At 39.4% G+C, this 18,078-nt stretch overlaps 1 protein-coding gene across 1 annotated transcript in view; it reads right to left on the bottom strand.

Moving 5' to 3' along the window:
- The window catches only part of Gbeta5 (guanine nucleotide-binding protein subunit beta-5), a 108,744-nt gene that overhangs the window by 64,557 nt on the left and 26,109 nt on the right, over positions 1–18,078 (bottom strand). Inside the window, exons 3-4 of the mRNA XM_067147382.2 lie at positions 16,284–16,420; positions 8,880–8,998 (exon numbers count right to left, since the gene is read on the bottom strand). Of these exons, the coding sequence (XP_067003483.1) occupies positions 8,880–8,998; positions 16,284–16,420 (256 nt within the window). The remainder of the gene's footprint in view (positions 1–8,879; positions 8,999–16,283; positions 16,421–18,078) is intronic.

Below are 18,078 nucleotides of genomic sequence, written 5' to 3'. Positions count from 1 at the left end.
CAATGTCTGAACACGAAACAGAAAGTCAGTGCTCCCAATGGCATACAAAAGAAGCTGATCGGCAGCACCTGGGGAGCCAGCCCACACATCCTGAGGACTTCTGCACTTGCGCTGTGTGTGTCAGCCGCTGAGTATGCTGCTTCTGTGTGGAACACTTCAGCACATGCTAAGCAGGTTGATACCACAGTTAATGATACTGCAAGGATAATCTCAGGATGCCTAAAACCAATGCCAGTGCAGAAACTGTACCCGATTGTTTGAATAGCCCCACCCAACATCCGGAGGGCCACTGCTGCAGACGCCGAGGGAACAAAGCAAGAGAATGACCATCGACATCCACTTCATGGTCACCAAGCTCCAAGATCTCGCCTCAGATCCCGCAAGAGTTTCCTTGCTAGGACTTTGCCACTGGAGGGAACACCAGACAACTGGTCTTAACAGATGGAAGAGCTCACTCCCCACAGACATGTCACCAAAGGAAGAACTAGCTCCAGACGCTGACCTACCTTACCCTGTACAGAGGTCCCTCAACTGCTTAAGAGTGGCGTCCCTCAATGCAAGACCAACCTGAAGAAATGGGGGATCCTTCCAGCAAATGCAGGCACCTCGTATGAATGTGGTGCTGAACAAGACTCAAGCCACCTATTTACTTGTCTGCTCCTGGACAACCCATGCCCATCATAAGATGTTTTTAGAGGAAACAACTCATATCAACACCCTGAACTCTTATCCTCCTGTTTTTGTCCTATTTTCCCAGTCTGTTAACATATGCATTCATTTTTATCTTTGTATCTTCCCTTTTCCAGTGTTTATATGACTTTCTTGTTATCCTCCTACACTTCCCATATCAGAGCATTAAAACCCAGCCTCCTGATGAAGTTAGGAAGCAGGAATCAACTCACAGGTGCTGAGAAAAAATGGATATGAATGACTGATGAGGAGAGAGCCCATCCTAGAGGATTTTTTCACTTTTTCATTTCGCTAACAGCTTAATGTCGCACTATTCAGTTAGAAAGGAAGCACATGACCTTAATTAAGATATTGGCCTGGTGTGTAAAATGGGAACCACAGAAAACCATCTTCAGGGCTACAATTTTAGTCTCCAACATCTGCTTCAGTATCCTTCCCTCTTCCATCCTCTTAATACACTGACAGAAGAATATATCCAAACACCAAGAAGGGTTTGTGCTATATTAACGAATGTTGGTAGGCGTGTTTATATATCCAAAATATGACAATGATTCAAATTTCCCGCAGATTGCATTAGCGTGGCACTAGTAGCGGCCCCGTGACATTGCACATCAGGTTTGCTTTAAATACGGGCTGTACTGTGCAAGAGCATTAGTTTCCTGTGAGATTGGACGGAGCGACTGTGAGTGGGTCAAGAATGCCTTTACAACGACAAAGAGGCCAGTATCAACAGCTCACTGCGGTTGAACGAGGCCGTAGAATAGGGCTACGTGAAGGTGGATTTTCCTTCCACGCTACTGCAGAATGACTTGGTAGGAATATCTCCACTATGCATGCATGCTGGCAGCAGTGGTCATGAGAAGGTACACTCGCAAGAAGACCGGGTTCCGGACGTCCCCGTGGCACCACCAAGAGGGAGGACCGCCGTACACGGCGTATGGTTGTGGAACGGCGGACTGCACTTGCAGCAGCAATTCGAGCGACAGTTGGCACCACACTGACGCAATGAACTGTTCGAAATCGGTTACTTGAAAGACTGCTCCAAGCCAGACGCCCTGCAGCGTGCATTCCACTTACCCCAAATTACCGCCGTCTGTGACTTCAGTAGTGTCAAGCGGGAGCTCACTGGAGGATGGAGTGAAGGTCTGTTGTGTTTTCCGATGAAAGCCGGTTGTGCCTTGGTGCCAGTGATGGCCGTGTGTTGGTTAGAAGGAAGCCAGGTGAGCGCCTGCATTCCACCTGTTTGCACGTCGACACACTGAACCTACAGTGAAAATTGAAATAATAAATAAAGAGGTTTAACCTATTCAATACAAAAGATAAGAAATGCACTGATTACATTCTTATTTAATAATAAGTAGAAGTGATACCGGTTTTGACCCTAGTTCAGGTCATCATCAGCCGATTAAAACATGAAAAACAATGCATAGGGAAAAGAAAATAAAAGATCAAGCTCACTCCGGATCAGTAGAAGAGGCGATCTAAAAATGACGGGGGTAGACACTGTAAAATTCAGAAGAAGTAAAATGTAAGTCACTTAAAAGAAACAGTGCGTATGGCACACGCAATGTTAGGCAAAGTCTTATAATGTTGATGAAAAGCGGAGAACGGTTAAATGAGCTAGCTTGTATACACTGTCAGGCACAAAGTCATAACAATCGAACACATATGAAGATCAATAATCGTACTGAAGCTGAAGATGAGTAGATCAACTGCAGTAACTTGCCAGCTCCCGGTGATCAGCGCGATATATTCAATATCAGGCACTGTGGTTTCAAACGCCAACGTAAAATGAAGAATAGCTTAATGATCCAGTGTTTGTTTCAGTTGCAGGAATGTAAGTATATATAGATACATATAATATAATTCAATATAACTGAATAAATAATTATGATCCTGTAGAATTTTAGGAACAGTTGACGTGAAAAAAACAATTGTGAAGAGAAAAAGTAAAGTAAAAAGCGCAATACCGGAAACAAATGAAAACATATATGCACAGTGCGCTATTTTTTAAAATGTAAAAAATTCAGGTCGTGATTGAAGTGGTCGAAGTCGGCGCAAGGCAAGAGTTAAATTTGAATGAGAAGAAACGAAATGAGGGTGGCATTGTAGTTTTTTTTTTTTTTGAGGTGAAAAGAAAAGAGAGGATAAATTAATAGAGGAAGAGAAATAGTGGAATAAGAGAAGAATAAAAGAGATTGAAGTTAAACGGTGTTGAGGAAGGATAAGATAGGAAGATGAAGGAGGGGTAGTTTAGGGTGGGTTAGGAGGGTAGGTTATTGGAGGTAGAAAATGTGGCTAGGAACTTTGTAAGGCATGGAAAATAGAACAGGAGTTTTGAAATTTAGAATTTTTGAGAAGAAGAATTAGGAAGTCGAAAAGGATGTTGGGATTTTCAGAAATGTCGTTTAAATTGAAATTAGGGTTGAAGTATTGGTCAAGGTGAATAAAGCAATTTTCAGCAGTGTTTAAGAGGGGGCCTTTGTTAATGATTTTAAGTATTTTCATGTCTTTTTCTATATTGGTGAAATTATGCTTGGAATCTTCTATGTGATGTCCTATGGCGGAGAATCTGTTGTATTTAATTGGCGTTGATACGTTCAGAGTATCTGATATTGAAGTTGCGGCCAGTTTGTCCGATGTAGGAGGAGCTGAAGTTGTTACATTTGAATCTGTATACTCCAGATTTAGAAAAAGCATTAGATTTATTTAGTGATTTAGAGTTGTGTAAAATATCAAAATTTCTATTGTTAGTTCTAAAAGAAATTTTCATGTTGTGTTTTTTAAAAACATTAGTTATTTTATAAGCATCTTGAGTGAAAGTGGAAAATGCAGTTGGTTTTGTTAGGTCTTTAGATAACGTGGTTTTAGGACGGTGTTTGAATTTGTTGATGATACGGTTTATGAAGGAGTTGTTAAAGCCATTGAATTTAGCGATGTCACGGATGGTGTTCAATTCATTATTTAAATCCTTTTTAGACATAGGGGCGTTGAAGGCACGAAAAATTAAGCTGTTATAAGTAGCACGTTTATGTGCTTGAGGGTGCGAAGAATCTTGTCGTATTGTGGTTGCTGTTTGGGTTGGTTTTCTGAATATTTTGTAAGATAAAGAAGAAGGATGTCTAGTGATAGTTAAGTCTAGAAAATTAAGAGTTTGGTTGTGTTCTGATTCGAGGGTGAATTTAATGTTAGAGTCTATGTTGTTGAGGTGAAGAAGTGTAGAGGCTGCGTTGGTTGATTCTTCATTTAAAATTACTAATGTGTCATCGACATATCTGGCCCAAAAGAGGATGTTAGAGAAATTATTATTATTATTATTATTATTATTATTATTATTATTATTATTATTATTATTATTATTAATATTAATTTTTGTGTTTTCTAAGAAGTCAAGGTAAATTTCAGCAAGAATGCCTGAAGCTGGTGAGTCCATAGCCAAGCCATCTTGTTGATAAATGGTGTTATTAAAGGTAAAATAATTATTGTTGAGAACCAATTTTAAAATAGACATGAAGTCTTGAATTTCAAGCTTACTCAGGTTACCAAATTTGTTTAGGTTGTTGCTTATTATGGGGAATAATTTGGAAATTGGAATACTAGGGTACATGTTTACAATGTCAAAAGAATGGAGAGAAAAATTTGGTTGGATATCAAAGTTCTTTAATTTGTTGATTAGTTCAGAAGTGTTTTTGATAGATTTGTTGGATAAAAATCGATAGTTTTTTTAGTAAAAGTGTTTGGATGAATTTAGAAGTATTGTATAGGGGACTGGGTCTGTAATTGATTATTGGACAGATGGGAATGTTAGTTTTGTGAATTTTTGGGAGGGCTTTGGAAATGGGTAGGCCTGGGTTCATGTTTATTAATTTAGTTTTTACTTGATCTGTGAGGAGAAAGGAAGTGTTTTTTAAAGTTTGTTTGAGGAGGCACTGGATTTTCGTGGTTGGGTCTTTTTTTACTATAGAAAAAGAAGAGTCACTGAAAAAATTTTTAGTTTTATCTATGTAGTCAGTTTTTTCCATTATTACAGTAGTGTTGCCTTTATCAGATTTGGTGATGATGAGATTATTGTCATTGATTTTCTTTTTAAGATCTAAAATGAGTATATTATCATTAATTAAATTATTATTATTATTATTATTATTATTATTATTATTATTATTATTATTATTATTATTATTATTATTATTATTATTTAGAGAAGTGTTTTTGTTATTGTTAATGAAGATTTTTTTGATTTTTCTTTTTACTTCATATCTGATTTCATCTTGTTCATTTCGGCATATTGTTAATGGCTATTTCAAATTCAATAATTAAATTGGTGGCTACATTGAAAGTGTTGAGGTTGGGCCAATTGTGTTTGAGGCCCTTCAAAAGAATTAAGTTTTCATCATCACTCAGAGTTGTTTTAGATAAATTTACAATGGGAGGATGGAATTATTCAATGGTTTTGGAGGGTGTGCATATATGTTTTCATTTGTTTCCGGTATTGCGCTTTTTACTATATTTTTTCTCTTCACAATTGTTTTCTTCACGTCAACTGTTCCAAAAATTCTACAGGATCATAATTATTTATTCAATTATATTGAATTATATTATATGTATCTATATATACTTACATTCCCGCGACCAAAGCAAACACTGGATCATTAAGCTATTCTTCATTTTACGTTGGCGTTTGAAACCACAGTGCCTGATATTGAATATATCACACTGATCACCGGGAGCTGGCAAGTTACTTCAATTGATCTACTCATCTTCAGCTTCAGTACGATTATTGATCTTCATATGTGTTCGATTGTTATGACTTTGTGCCTGACAGTGTATACAAGCTAGCTCATTTAACCGTTCTCCGCTTTTCATAAACATTATAAGACTTTGCCTAACACTGCGTGTGCCATACTGCTGTTCAGAAAATTACGCACTGTTTCTTTTAAGTGACTTACATTTTACTTCTTCTGAATTTTACAGTGTCTACCCCCGTCATTTTTAGAGCGCCTCTTCTACTGATCCGGAGTGAACTTGATCTTTTATTTTCTTTTTCCTATGCATTGTTTTTCATGTTTTAATCGGCTGATGATGACCTGGACTAGGATCGAAACCGGTACCACTTATACTTATTATTAAATAAGAATGTAATCAGTGCATTTCTTATTCTTTTGTATTGAATAGGTTGAACCTCTTTATTTATTATTTCAATTTTAACTGTGATACTTTTCAATACGGAACAATGAAATTTTTATCTTTAAACACTGAACCTACACCGGGAGTTCTGGTCTGGGGAGCAATTTCCTATGAAAGCAGGAGCACTCTCGTGGTTATCTGACGCACCCTGACTGCAGACAGTGTACGTCTGCCTGGTGATTTGACCTGTGTGCTGCCATTCATGAACAGCATTCCCGGGGAGTGTTTTCCAACAGGATAATGCAAGCCCCCATGCCGCTTTTGCAACCTAATGTGCTCTACAGAGTGTCGACGTGTTGCCTTGGCCTGCTCGATCCGCTGATCTGTTCCCAATCGAGCACGTATGGAATATCATTGGACAACAACTCCAGCGTCATCCACAACCAGCATTAACCGTCCCTGTATTGACCGACCAAGTGCAAAAGGCATGGAACTCCATCCCAAAAGCTGACATCCGGCACCTGTATGACACAATGCATGCACGTTTGCATGCCTGCATTCAACAGTCAGGCGATTACACCACTTATTAATGGACCAGCATGGCACATTTGCGATAGCTTTTCTTGCGCAGTTATTTACTGTAGTCCTGTACCTTTAATCAATTAAATATGTTATGTTGACAAATATATTGCCAAATTTTCCATATTCTACATTCCTTATTTCATGGTGTTCGGATATTTTCTTCTGCCCATGGTGATCGGATATTTTTTTTCTGTCAGTGTATGGCCAAACCATATCGGTTTATTTCTCTCTATTCTGTCTAAAAGCTATTTTTACTCTGATTTCCTTCCTGATATCCTTATTTCTTACTCTGTTGTTCTTGTCTTTCCTATCATACCCTATAAAAATTCCAAATACAGCACAAGCTTACACCTAGGTAGCCAACTTGCTCAGATCATCAAAGTGAAGACAACATTCTATTAAGATGTAGAGATAATCCTCATCCTTTCGTGCTTTCATATTTCTCTTTTTTCTTCTTCCTATTGCTCCCTCTTCTCGCAAAAAGCTTTCCTTGTGTTTTTCCTACTATGTGTTGTAATTCAAGTTGCCTGATTGATATGTCTGTAATCAGTTCCTTTCATTTACTTACAATGACCCACTAGGCTCCTTTTTTCCTTTCATGTTCCTACTGCATTCCTAGGCTTACACCACCTGAATTTTCTTCATTTTATCCCTTTCCTTTCCTGTATCTATGTTCCTTCTTGTCCTAAAAATCCCACATCAAGACTGAAGATCTGTCAAGATGGCCCCTCAATCAGGGTTGATGCCCGCCTTTCTGATGAAGATGGAAAGCAGAAATGAGGTTGTCAGGGGCTGAGAAGAACTGAGCTTGATGAGGAGAGAGTCTATCTATTTGAAGATGGTGGAGACTGCCTTGTCCTTTTGTGTTTTTATGTTCATCCTTGTCTTTTTCTGTTGGTTCTACGTTGCACCGACTCAGACATGTCTTGCAAAGATGATGGGATAAGACAGGGCTAGTAGTGGGAAGGAAGCAACTGTGGTTTTAGTAAAGATACATGTAATAACACTTGCCTGGTGTTAAAATGGGAAACCATGAAAAATGATCTTCAGGGCTGCCAATTGCGGGATTCAAACCCACTATCTCCCGAATGCACGCTATACGGCCCGAACTGCACAGCCAGCATTGCTCCCTCTTCCCATACACAGTATAATTTTGTCTGTTCTAATTAGGTGTTCCTTTTTATGTTCCTATCTTTCTATACATGATTTGACTTGACAAATATTTGTTCCTTTCTATTACTTAACTTGATCTAGGATTAATAATCATGTTACATATTTGGATATTCCCTTTCAGAAAAGGTCAATTAGCATTTGTGTTTGGCTAATTTAAACCACACCGAGCAAGTTGGCCGTGCGGTTAGGAGTGCATGGCTGTGAGCTTGCATCCGGGAGATAGTGGGATCGAATCCCACTGTCGGCAGTCCTGAAGATGGTTTTCCGCGGTTTCCCATTTTCACACCAGGCAAATGCTGGGGCTGTACCTTAATTAAGGCCACGGCTGCTTCCTTGCAACTCCTAGGCCTTTCCTATCCCATCGTCGCCATAAGACCTATCTGTGTCGGTGCGACATAAAGCAACTAGGGAAAAAACAAAAAAACACAAAACTTACTTTAAAACATTTTTTGCTAATTTCTTTTTTTTTTTCCTTTGGGAATGATGAGCCATTACTGCCATATCTGCGAAAAATATTTTCAGACTTTTTCATACCAAGAAGCTGTATGTCGATTTCCACTTGATGATTTTATCATCAAATCACTCCAGAAAATTAGTGCGCTAGTCCTAAATCCCCTATAACAATCAACAATAGCATTACATGGATTGACTATTGTTAACTGAGATGTGCTCTATCCGTTCTGCTGCAATTCATGCAATCCACCTCTACTACTTCTACTGCTGAAGGGGTGATAAAAATAAATTTTCCGCAATTTTACTAAAACTAACATGAAAACATTGGGTACAATGCCAGCTAGTTTATAATATAAATTAAAAGTAAAGACATAAGAACTGAAATAAAAACATTACTAAGTCAGAAGAACATATTTCATCCAATCAATCAGACATAATTTCTCAATACCTTGACACTATAACTTAAATCACAGCTTCTAACTAAACAGATTTGTCTAATGCAGTCATCTTTTCAAATTATAGATAAGAATGGATATAAAATACCATCTACACATAGTCAATTTTCCTTTCTAGAGTATTAGACAATCCCACAGAAGGTTTCCTATTTAATTATGAAGTTGTAATGATCTCTATGAATTACTATTTGGAAAAAAAAGACACTATGGCTCCATTTGTGTTTTCTTTACAATCACAACTCACAACGTAAAATACAACAAAATATGTAATATGTAAGTTATGTCATTTTTTATCATGCATTTTACACTCTGTAGGTAAAGTACCTTAATTCTCTTCCTGCAGAGTTAACTATATATCAAAGAATTGTTCATCTACATTAACTTAGACAATACATAACTTACCCACACGCAACAAGATTTCCAGAGGGAGCATATGCACAAGCCATTACCCAAGTGGTTGGCATTGTAACTGCATGCTCCTTGTTTGTTGTAAATGCATCCCATATTATCATTTTCCCATCCTGCAATAAAAATAGAATTTTTAAATAACTATACTAACAAGCATAAGTACATTGGTTCATGAAGGGATTTAAAGTATTCCTCAATTAACAAAACTGAACACTGCATGTATAAGAGCGAACAAAAAAAAAAAAAAATTGCATCGCTAGCTCAGAGATGCTCACGCTGAGCATTTCATCCCGCGGGCACACAGCCTTGTAAGTGGGCAGGCAGGCGATGAGCGTGCTATTCAGCCACAGTGACATATATAGTAGATACGCCACTCGCTGTGATAGCCAATGCCAGGCAAAGGCCTGCCAGTCACACTCGATCACTGCAGCGATACCCGGGTTTGAAATGGTGGCAGAAACTAATGAAAAAGAAAGGGACTTGCAGAATCTCTCTGCAGAGAGCCAAAGGAAAAAACAGTTTGTTGTTGGGTTTTTATTTTTTTGCTAGCAGTGGACCGTGCAAAAGGCCTACTATGAGGGCAGTCTGTTATATCAAAAAGGTGTAATTTAGAATGTTACTACAAAGTGGAATGTAAGAGAGTTAGTAATTATTGCAGTATGTAAAATCAAATACACAGTACAAGAACTCACCAATATTAAACTATGATTCTACACACGTTTATTGTACTTAATTACAGATTACAGTTTTCTTAACACGAGATACAAATACACACACACACACATGCTTCCATTTTACCAGTCCTTTTTCTCAAAGTTTATATACGTCCTTTACTGCTCATGACAGTCAGGGCTTCCTAGATTTCTAACCTGTAAAAAAAAAAAAAAAAAGTTCTACACATCCTCCCACCTTGCAATTTTAAAAGTAAAGCAAAATTGCAACCTTTTCTAGTTTCCTCACAAGTTCAGTCTGTCAGGTATTTTCACACAACCCCCCGACCTTGTAGTTGTACTTATCTTCCTTCCAACCTCGGACACCTTCGAGTCTTTTGGCTGGACATTCGATGGGGAATCAGGTTCCACAAGCAGCTGTTTCCTAGTTGCAGACACCTCCAAAGGATAAAGGTGTTGAAGTGGCCTAATCCTTTCACCATGAGCAGTCCTTACTCTCGCCACTCTTACATAGCCATCTGCTCCTGGGTAGGTTTCTAACACCAGAACAAGGGGCCAGTTGAATTTCATCCCATCTGACTTGATCAGCACAATCTCTCCCACCTGTAGAGTTCTCTGCTTCTGCACCCTCTGATGGACCAACATGGTCAAATATTCAAATATTCATTGTGGAAATGCTGACAGAAGTCATCTCGGAGCTTCTGAAGATATCTCCACCTTCTGTTCAGGCTGTGGGCAACGATTTCACCCAAGTCTACGACATCATTTCTTGGTAGACCTTGCACAAACATAGCCGGTGTCAATGGGTTCACACAGTATGGTTTCCAACTCTTCAAAACTTACAACCTTTCTGCCTAGGATTCTTCGCAGGAGTTCTTTTACCATGCGGATCAATTTCTCCCACCATCCCCCCCACCATGATGCGGCTGGAGGGTTGAAGATCCACTTGATTTTCTGTACGCAGGACATAGCAATTATTTCCTGCCAATTCAGTTGTTTCAGGCTGTGGCTCGCACCTACAAAGTTGGTGCCATTGTCAGTGAATATGACCTGTACTCTTCCTCGTCTGGCAATAAATATTCTCGAGGCCATCATGAAGCATTCTGTGAATAGGGACCTGGCAAGCTCAAGGTGCACTGCTTGGTAGACAGTGCACGTGAATAGTACAATCCATACCTTATCTCCCCAGTTCAGGTATAAGGGACCTAACATATCAATGCCAGTCACTTCAAATGCAGCTGCACATTTAACACGGTCTTTCGGTAATGGTGCAGAAGGGGGTTCCACTGGTTTGCTTTGATATCGTCTACAAATCACACATTTCCTCACTATGTTTAGTATCAATCTCTTGATGCCAATAATCCAGAACCTTTCCCTGATGTTGGAGATTATCATCTGGCAGCCAGCATGCTGCATTTGACAGTGCTTCTCAAATACCATTTGGTGGATTATGATGTTGTCATGAGGTAGAAGTATTGGGTGCTTGAATTAGTCTGGTTCATTGCTAAGCAATAACCTTGTTCTGAGACCAATCAGCCCATCTTGGTCTTTGAATGTCTGAAGTGCCTTTGGGGTTTTGGATTCATCATTTCTAAAGTGCTCTAACTGGATGCATTGTAACAGCGTTATTTCCACTTTCTCTACTTCTTCATAGTGAAGTTCTCCTGTTCTCTTGCTCAAACTGGCACAATTATATCGAAATCTCAATATCCAAGCAATCATTCTTAGAATCTTCACATAACTGGAAAAATAATGAAGATCACCACTGAATCTTGAGTTGCTGCTGGAAACAGTGCACAAAGTTGTCTTCTTTCCTTGTTCACATCTTGTTCTGGAGAAAGTATCTCTAATTGTGGCCATTGTCCTTTCTCTTCCTGAAGCCAGGCAGGGCCTTCCCACCATCGGCTGAGGAACAAAACCTTTGCACTGCACCCTCTGGAAGGCAAGCCGGCTGAATTGAGAGCACCTGGAATGTAGCACCATTCAACTGGAGAAGTGTTTTTTCTAATTTCTCTGCAGCTGTTACTGACAAAGATATTCCAATCATCTTCTCTCCTTATCCATGCGAGAACGACCGATGAATCACTCCAGCAATATGTCTTACATCCTTCTATTCCTAAGCTCTTCTTCACTTCATGGCACAATCTTGACGCAATAAGGGCTGCTATCAGTTCAAGTCGACGGATAGACCAGTCCTTTAAAGGTGCCACTCTTCCTTTGGCCTGTGCGAGACGCACATTTCTCAGCCATGCCAGAAATTTGCTCAAGATCTCTTTCGGCAGTTTTCCATCTCAAGAGGTATTTAATCTCCAAGTTTCCCGTAGGAGTAATTTCGGCACTAACATCATTGGACTAGCAAAACTGAGAGGGTCAAAGACTTTCTGAGTGATGGACAGCAGCATACGTTTTGTAATTTGGTTACAGGTGAGTCCTATAGTATCAACATCACAGAAAATCTCATCTGTGTTAGTTTCCCATAGTAGTCCCAGTCTTCCAGTCTTTTCTGCATCCTTATGAAGTTGTGTACTAGTCCATCCTTGGAGCTCAAATTTTGCAGTGGACATCAGTTCCTTTGCTTCTTTGATGAATTTTCTAAACTCCTGCTCAGAATCAACACTTGTTACACAATTATCAACGTAGAATGATTTCTTCAGTTTTTCAGCTGTTTCCTTTACTTCCTTTGGTGCCTATTTCAAGTGATGGCGCAGAGAAGCACTTAGCATGAATGGACTTGGTGCAACCTCGCATACCACCCTACAATGTCTTAATGTTATCACTTCTCATGAGTCACAGCTTTTTTCACCAGAGGGTCCGGCTCCATGGCTAAATGGTTAGTGTGCTGACCTTTGGTCACAGGGGCCCGGGCTCGATTCCCGGCAGGGTCGGGAATTTTAGCCATTTATGGTTAATTTCGCTGACACGAGGGCTGGGTGTATGTGTCGTCTTCATCATAATTTCATCCTCATCACGATGTGCAGGTTGCCTACGGGTGTCAAATCAAAAGACCTGCACCTAGCGAGCTGAACATGTCCTTGGACACTCCCGGCACTAAAAGCCATATACCATTTCATTTTTTCCACCAGAGAAATTTCAAAAACTGTCGATCCTCACATGCTACGCTAATATGTAGAAATGCTTTGGTTATGTTTGCAGTAACTCCAATTGCATTCTTTCTAAACTGAAGTAGTAGACTCGGAATCAATTTCATTAAATTTGGTCCTGTTTCCAAGCAAGAATTCAGCGAGTTGCCTCGAGTATCTCGATAAGAGGCATCGAATACTGGGCGAATCTTTGTTGCCTCACCAGATTCCTTTATCACTGCATGATGTGGGAGAAAATATCCTGACCTGCTGTCTTCTGCATCTGGAACCATTTCAATGATGCCATCCTTCACCCAATTTTCAAAAACTTTATGATATTCGTTAAGCTTATCAATTCTGGAAAGATGTCTTGTCACCGACAGTAGTCTTTTCTCAGCCGTTGCCCGATTATCTGTTAACTCAGGATGTCCTTCCTTCCATGGCAAGCAGACTTCATATCTGTTGTCTTCATCTGTAGATAGCTGCAATAATTCTGAAATCACTTCTTCTTTTTGTGCCTTAGGTGCCTTAGGTTTCAGCTCTGCTTGGTCTTGAATTCCTATGACGACTAGTTCCCACAGATCCCGTAAACTGAAATTCACATTAGTGAGCCCAACCACCTGTCCACCTTTCATATTCTTCCTGCATCCCATGATGGTCCATCCTAACCGTATCTCAATTGACATATCATCATCATCAATTTTCATGGTATTGCCAGTCCAAAGTTTACCAAGGCTATTTGCTCCTAATAGGATTTTAATGTCTGGTGCACTGTGACCTTGATCAGTGACTGTGATGTTTGCTTCTTTCAACTGTAGAAATATCTTCTGATTTTTCAGTCGAGGAACAAAATTACATATTTTACTTTGATCCAACACCGTCACTGAACGTTCAAATTTCTAGTCTAAGCTTCATAATTTGATATCGTAGACCTTATGTTCCCGCTCCCTCAACTCGCCTCCACCAAAGAGGTTATGACTTAATATCTCTTCCCCTAAACATTTCAGACTGAGTTCTCTGGGTACGTGATCTACAATGTAGGATCTCTGTGAGCCGGAATCTAGAAGAACCCTTACCATGTGCGTTGTCCTACCAGTGACTATAGTTACGATAAGTATCTGTAGCAATGTCTGCCCTCCCTGCTGAGATAGCAAACTGCCTGTTCCATTGGTTTGTGAATCCCTGGGTGTATTGTTGGACACTTGTCTTACTTCTGTACACAACTGTGGACACATTAATGTAACATGGTGCTTATCACAGATAAAACATTTCACAAAACATTTACATTTCTTAGCATTGTGCCCTGCTCTAAGACAAAAGTAACATCTTGCCTTTTGCTTTAGCAAATTCTTCCTGGCCCCTAGCGTTAACTTCTTGACATTAAAACACTCTACAGAAATATGACATGGCAGCATATTTCTCCCGGGTAACTCCTAAGGTTTCCAAAGCTTGCAGCTGAGTTTCCAGTTTATTATGTAAAGTGCTCAGCACCATACTTCCCCCCCCCCCTAGTAGCTTGATTTAGAACAAGGGACAAAAGCTCACGTACATAAATTTCAATAAGGAGTTCATCCTTTGCAAAGCGAGATTTTAACTGTTCAATAGCATGACGATAATTGGCGCCTGATGGAGGGAAACTTTCCACCAGCTCTCTAGCTTTTGAACCTGGTACCATCGATTGTAAAAGATACTGAAATTTATCATCATCCTCTAAAGATTTGTTGGCATCAATTTTATTAAACTGACCCCAAAAGTGGACCGTGCAAAAGACCTACTATTAGGGCAGTCTGTTACATCGAAAAGGTGTAATGTAGAATGCCACGACAAGTGCAACATGCTCATTTGTATGAAACTGTTGTACGGAATGTTTGAATAAAAATGGTTGAAGATAGATTTTAAATACTATTAATACAAGAACAATGCGCAAAATCAAGCATAAAACTTTTGGAATTATGTATTATGTTTTACTGAATGGATAATAGGGATTTTACTTTTCTTAGTAGAAATTCTGCCATTTCCATCCAAGAAACTGCATGCTTGCATGCTTGAACCCTGTATCTTTGTACAGTTGCCCAGAGAAAAGAAAAAGAAAAAAGATGCATGGTGTCATAAAAGTTTCACTCAGATACATTTTTCCAGAAACAATTTGAATCTATAGATATAATGTTTGTTGTGAGTATCCGCAGGGTGTTGACTTACATGGAAGGTGAATTTGATATTTAAAAAATTAAGTCTGATAAAATATTAAGTGCAAGAAACATAAAATACTATGCACTCATTCTCTTTTTTTGAGTGACTGTACGTTGTAACATGTCAGTTTTCTTTGAATGAGTAAATATATGAAAATAAAACCATGTCTGTTAATATCAAACGTAGTATAAATCACACACGAATACTTGAAGAAAAAATAGGTTTTTCTTGCGATTATAGTGTCTTTCTTTATGCTGTACTCCAAGCAACATTTTGTTGAAAATGGTGCGAGGAAAAACTCTGTCGTCACAATCAAATAGCACTCCTCCTCTCTCGCTTGACTGTGACGTACACTTAACATGTAAGCTGCTCGCAGTTATGTCACGCTTGCCCAGCCACAATGGCTAGCCTCAACGGCGCCCAGCTGAACAACTCTGCTCTAGCGATTTGTTAGAATGGATAGGGAAGTGTAAATCGACATAGGTTAGACTATTCTAGCTATTCAATGAGCTTAAGATGAAGTCCTATTACTGTGATGCGAGGTAAAAGTAACGCACTTTGGTAAATTCTTTTTTTTTTTCATGAGACACTTTTGAGGGTCCGCACTCCACAAGTGTGTGAGATTCCTACTCACTAAAACCCACACATCCTTTTCCCACAACGTATATCTCTGCCCCGGAACTGCTCTCGCATTACTTCAGGGCGGTGTCATGCTAATTTCTCAGGTTTGTTCTTCCTTTATTTCTCCTTACTGCCATTCATGAGCATTCGTATCCCTCTTTTTCTGACACAGGATCCCTTCTACATATACTACTACCTGATTCCAAGATTCTTGGTTTCGTAGCATCACCTGCACAATAGTTTCAGGCGTCAACTCTCTTTGCTCAGTATGTAAACATCTTCTCTCAGTTGACCAGTGATAGCATACAAAAAATGTGTGAAATACATCGTCTACATCATTGCAATAAATACACACCATTCGATATTAACAGACATGGTTTTATTTTCATATAATTACTCATTCAAAGAAAACGGACATGTTACAATGTACAGTCACTCAAAAAAGAGAATGTTATTGGTTTTTATACCCCACTAGCTACTTTTACAGTTTTCGGAGACACCAAGGTTTTGGAATGTTGCCCCACAGTTCTTTCAAGTGCCAGTAAATCTACTGACATGAGGCTGAAGTATTTAAGCAGTTTCAAATACCACCAGACTGAGTCAGCATCAAACGTGCCAAGTTGGGCTCAGACGGCTAGCGCTCTACCATTCGAGCTACACAGCTCAGCATGCAGTTTGGTGGATGTCACATGTTTTGCATCTGAAGAGCTAAGAATGCAAAATAGGGGATTAAAGGTGGGCTCAATGTGGACAGTAGAGGCATTTCAAGATGTCCCAAATTTCTGACATGAATGACCTCTTACTCATTATATGTAAGTTATATAAAAACAAGTTACCTGAGATGAAGAAACAATGTGACGTTTATCAGGAGACCAATCAGAGCAAAGAACCTTTGCCTGGTGTCCTTTTAAAACTCGGCGAGGTTTGATGTTGAGATAATTTATAACTTCAAGTCTTTCTGCGACAGTGGACACTGAAATATAAACCATGAACTAAAAATAAAATTTATCCAAAGTAAGTATTTTAGAAATTTAATAACATCATAACAATAACATTTTTTGTTATAATTTTAGTTTAGTTAGTTATTAAATTACTTATTTTGAACAGTTATAATCTTTTAAAAATATTGCCATGTTAGCACCTAAAGTGCAAAATTCATGTCTTGTTGTTTATGTATTAAAATAATTCACACATATTTCCATCAATATACAATCTTAATTATCAAATGACTTCAACTGTGTTCCAATCCAGGTCCCTTCTTATTATGCTATTTTTGACCAACTCCAACCATCACAGTCTGGGTCTACCTCTTGTTCTTCTTCCTTCAAATTTAGCCTCGATCATCCACTTCGGTATCCTTCCATCTTCCATCCTCTTAGAATGTCCAAACCATCTCAGTTTATTTCTCTCCATTCTGTCTGAAAGTTTTTTTACTCTGATTTCCTTCTTGATATTCTTATTTCTTACCCCATCTAGTCTTGTCTTTCCTATCATACCTGTAAGAGAGTTAGTAATTATTGCAGTATGGAAAATTGAATACACATTACAAGAACGCACTGATATTAAACTATGATTCTGCACACGTTTATTGCACTTAAATTACAGATTCCTTAACATGAGACACAATTACACACACATGCCGCCATTTTTTTTTTCCACAGAGATTATATACATCCTCCCACCTTGCAATTTTAAAAGTAACACAAAATTGCAACCTTTTCCAGTTTCCTCACAAGTTCAGTCTGTCAGGTATTTTCACACAACGCCCCGATCTTGTAGTTGTACATATCTTCCCTCCAACCTCAGACACCTCGGAATCTTTTGGCTGGACGTTCAATGAAGAATCAGGTTCCACAAGCAGTGGCTTCATTGTTGCACACACCTCCAAAGGATAAAGCCGCTGAAGTGGCCTAATCCTTTCACCATGAGCAGTCCTTACTCTTGCCACTCTTACGTTGCCATCTGCTCCTGGGTAGGTTTCTAACACCAGACCAAGGGGCCAGTTGAATTTCTTCACCCCATCTGACTCGATCAGCACAATCTCTCCCACCTGTAGAGTTCCCGGCTTCTGCACCCTCTGATGGACCAGCATGGCCAAATATTCATTGCGGAAACGCTGACGGAAGTCATCTCGGAGCTTCTGAAGATATCTCAGCCTTCTGTTCAGGCTGCGGGCATCCATTTCACCCAAGTCTACGACATCATTTCTTGGTAGACCTTGCACAAACATAGCTGGAGTCAATGGGTTCAGTGTCTCTGCCGTGTCTTCTATGAAGGTCAATGGTCTAGAGTTTAATGTGGCTTCACAGTCACACAGTATGGTTTCCAACTCTTCAAAACTTACAACCTTTCTGCCTAGGATTCTTCGCAGGAGTTCTTTTACCATGCGGATTAATCTCTCCCACCATCCCCCCCACCATGGTGCGGCCGGAGGGTTGAAGATCCACTTGATTTTCTGTATGCAGGACATAGCAATTATTTCCTGCCAATTCAGTTGTTTCAGGCTGCTGCTCGCACCTACAAAGTTGGTGCCGTTGTCAGTGTATATGACCTGTACTCTTCCTCGTCTGGCAATAAATCTTCTCAAGGCCATCATGAAGCATTCTGTGGATAGGGACCTGGCAAGCTCAA

This window comes from Anabrus simplex, chromosome 5, assembly GCF_040414725.1.
Source record: "Anabrus simplex isolate iqAnaSimp1 chromosome 5, ASM4041472v1, whole genome shotgun sequence".
NCBI classification, from domain to species: Eukaryota; Metazoa; Arthropoda; class Insecta; order Orthoptera; family Tettigoniidae; genus Anabrus; species Anabrus simplex.
The sequence above is the reverse complement of the archived record's forward strand: the minus strand, read 5'-3'. Positions and strand labels throughout refer to the sequence as shown.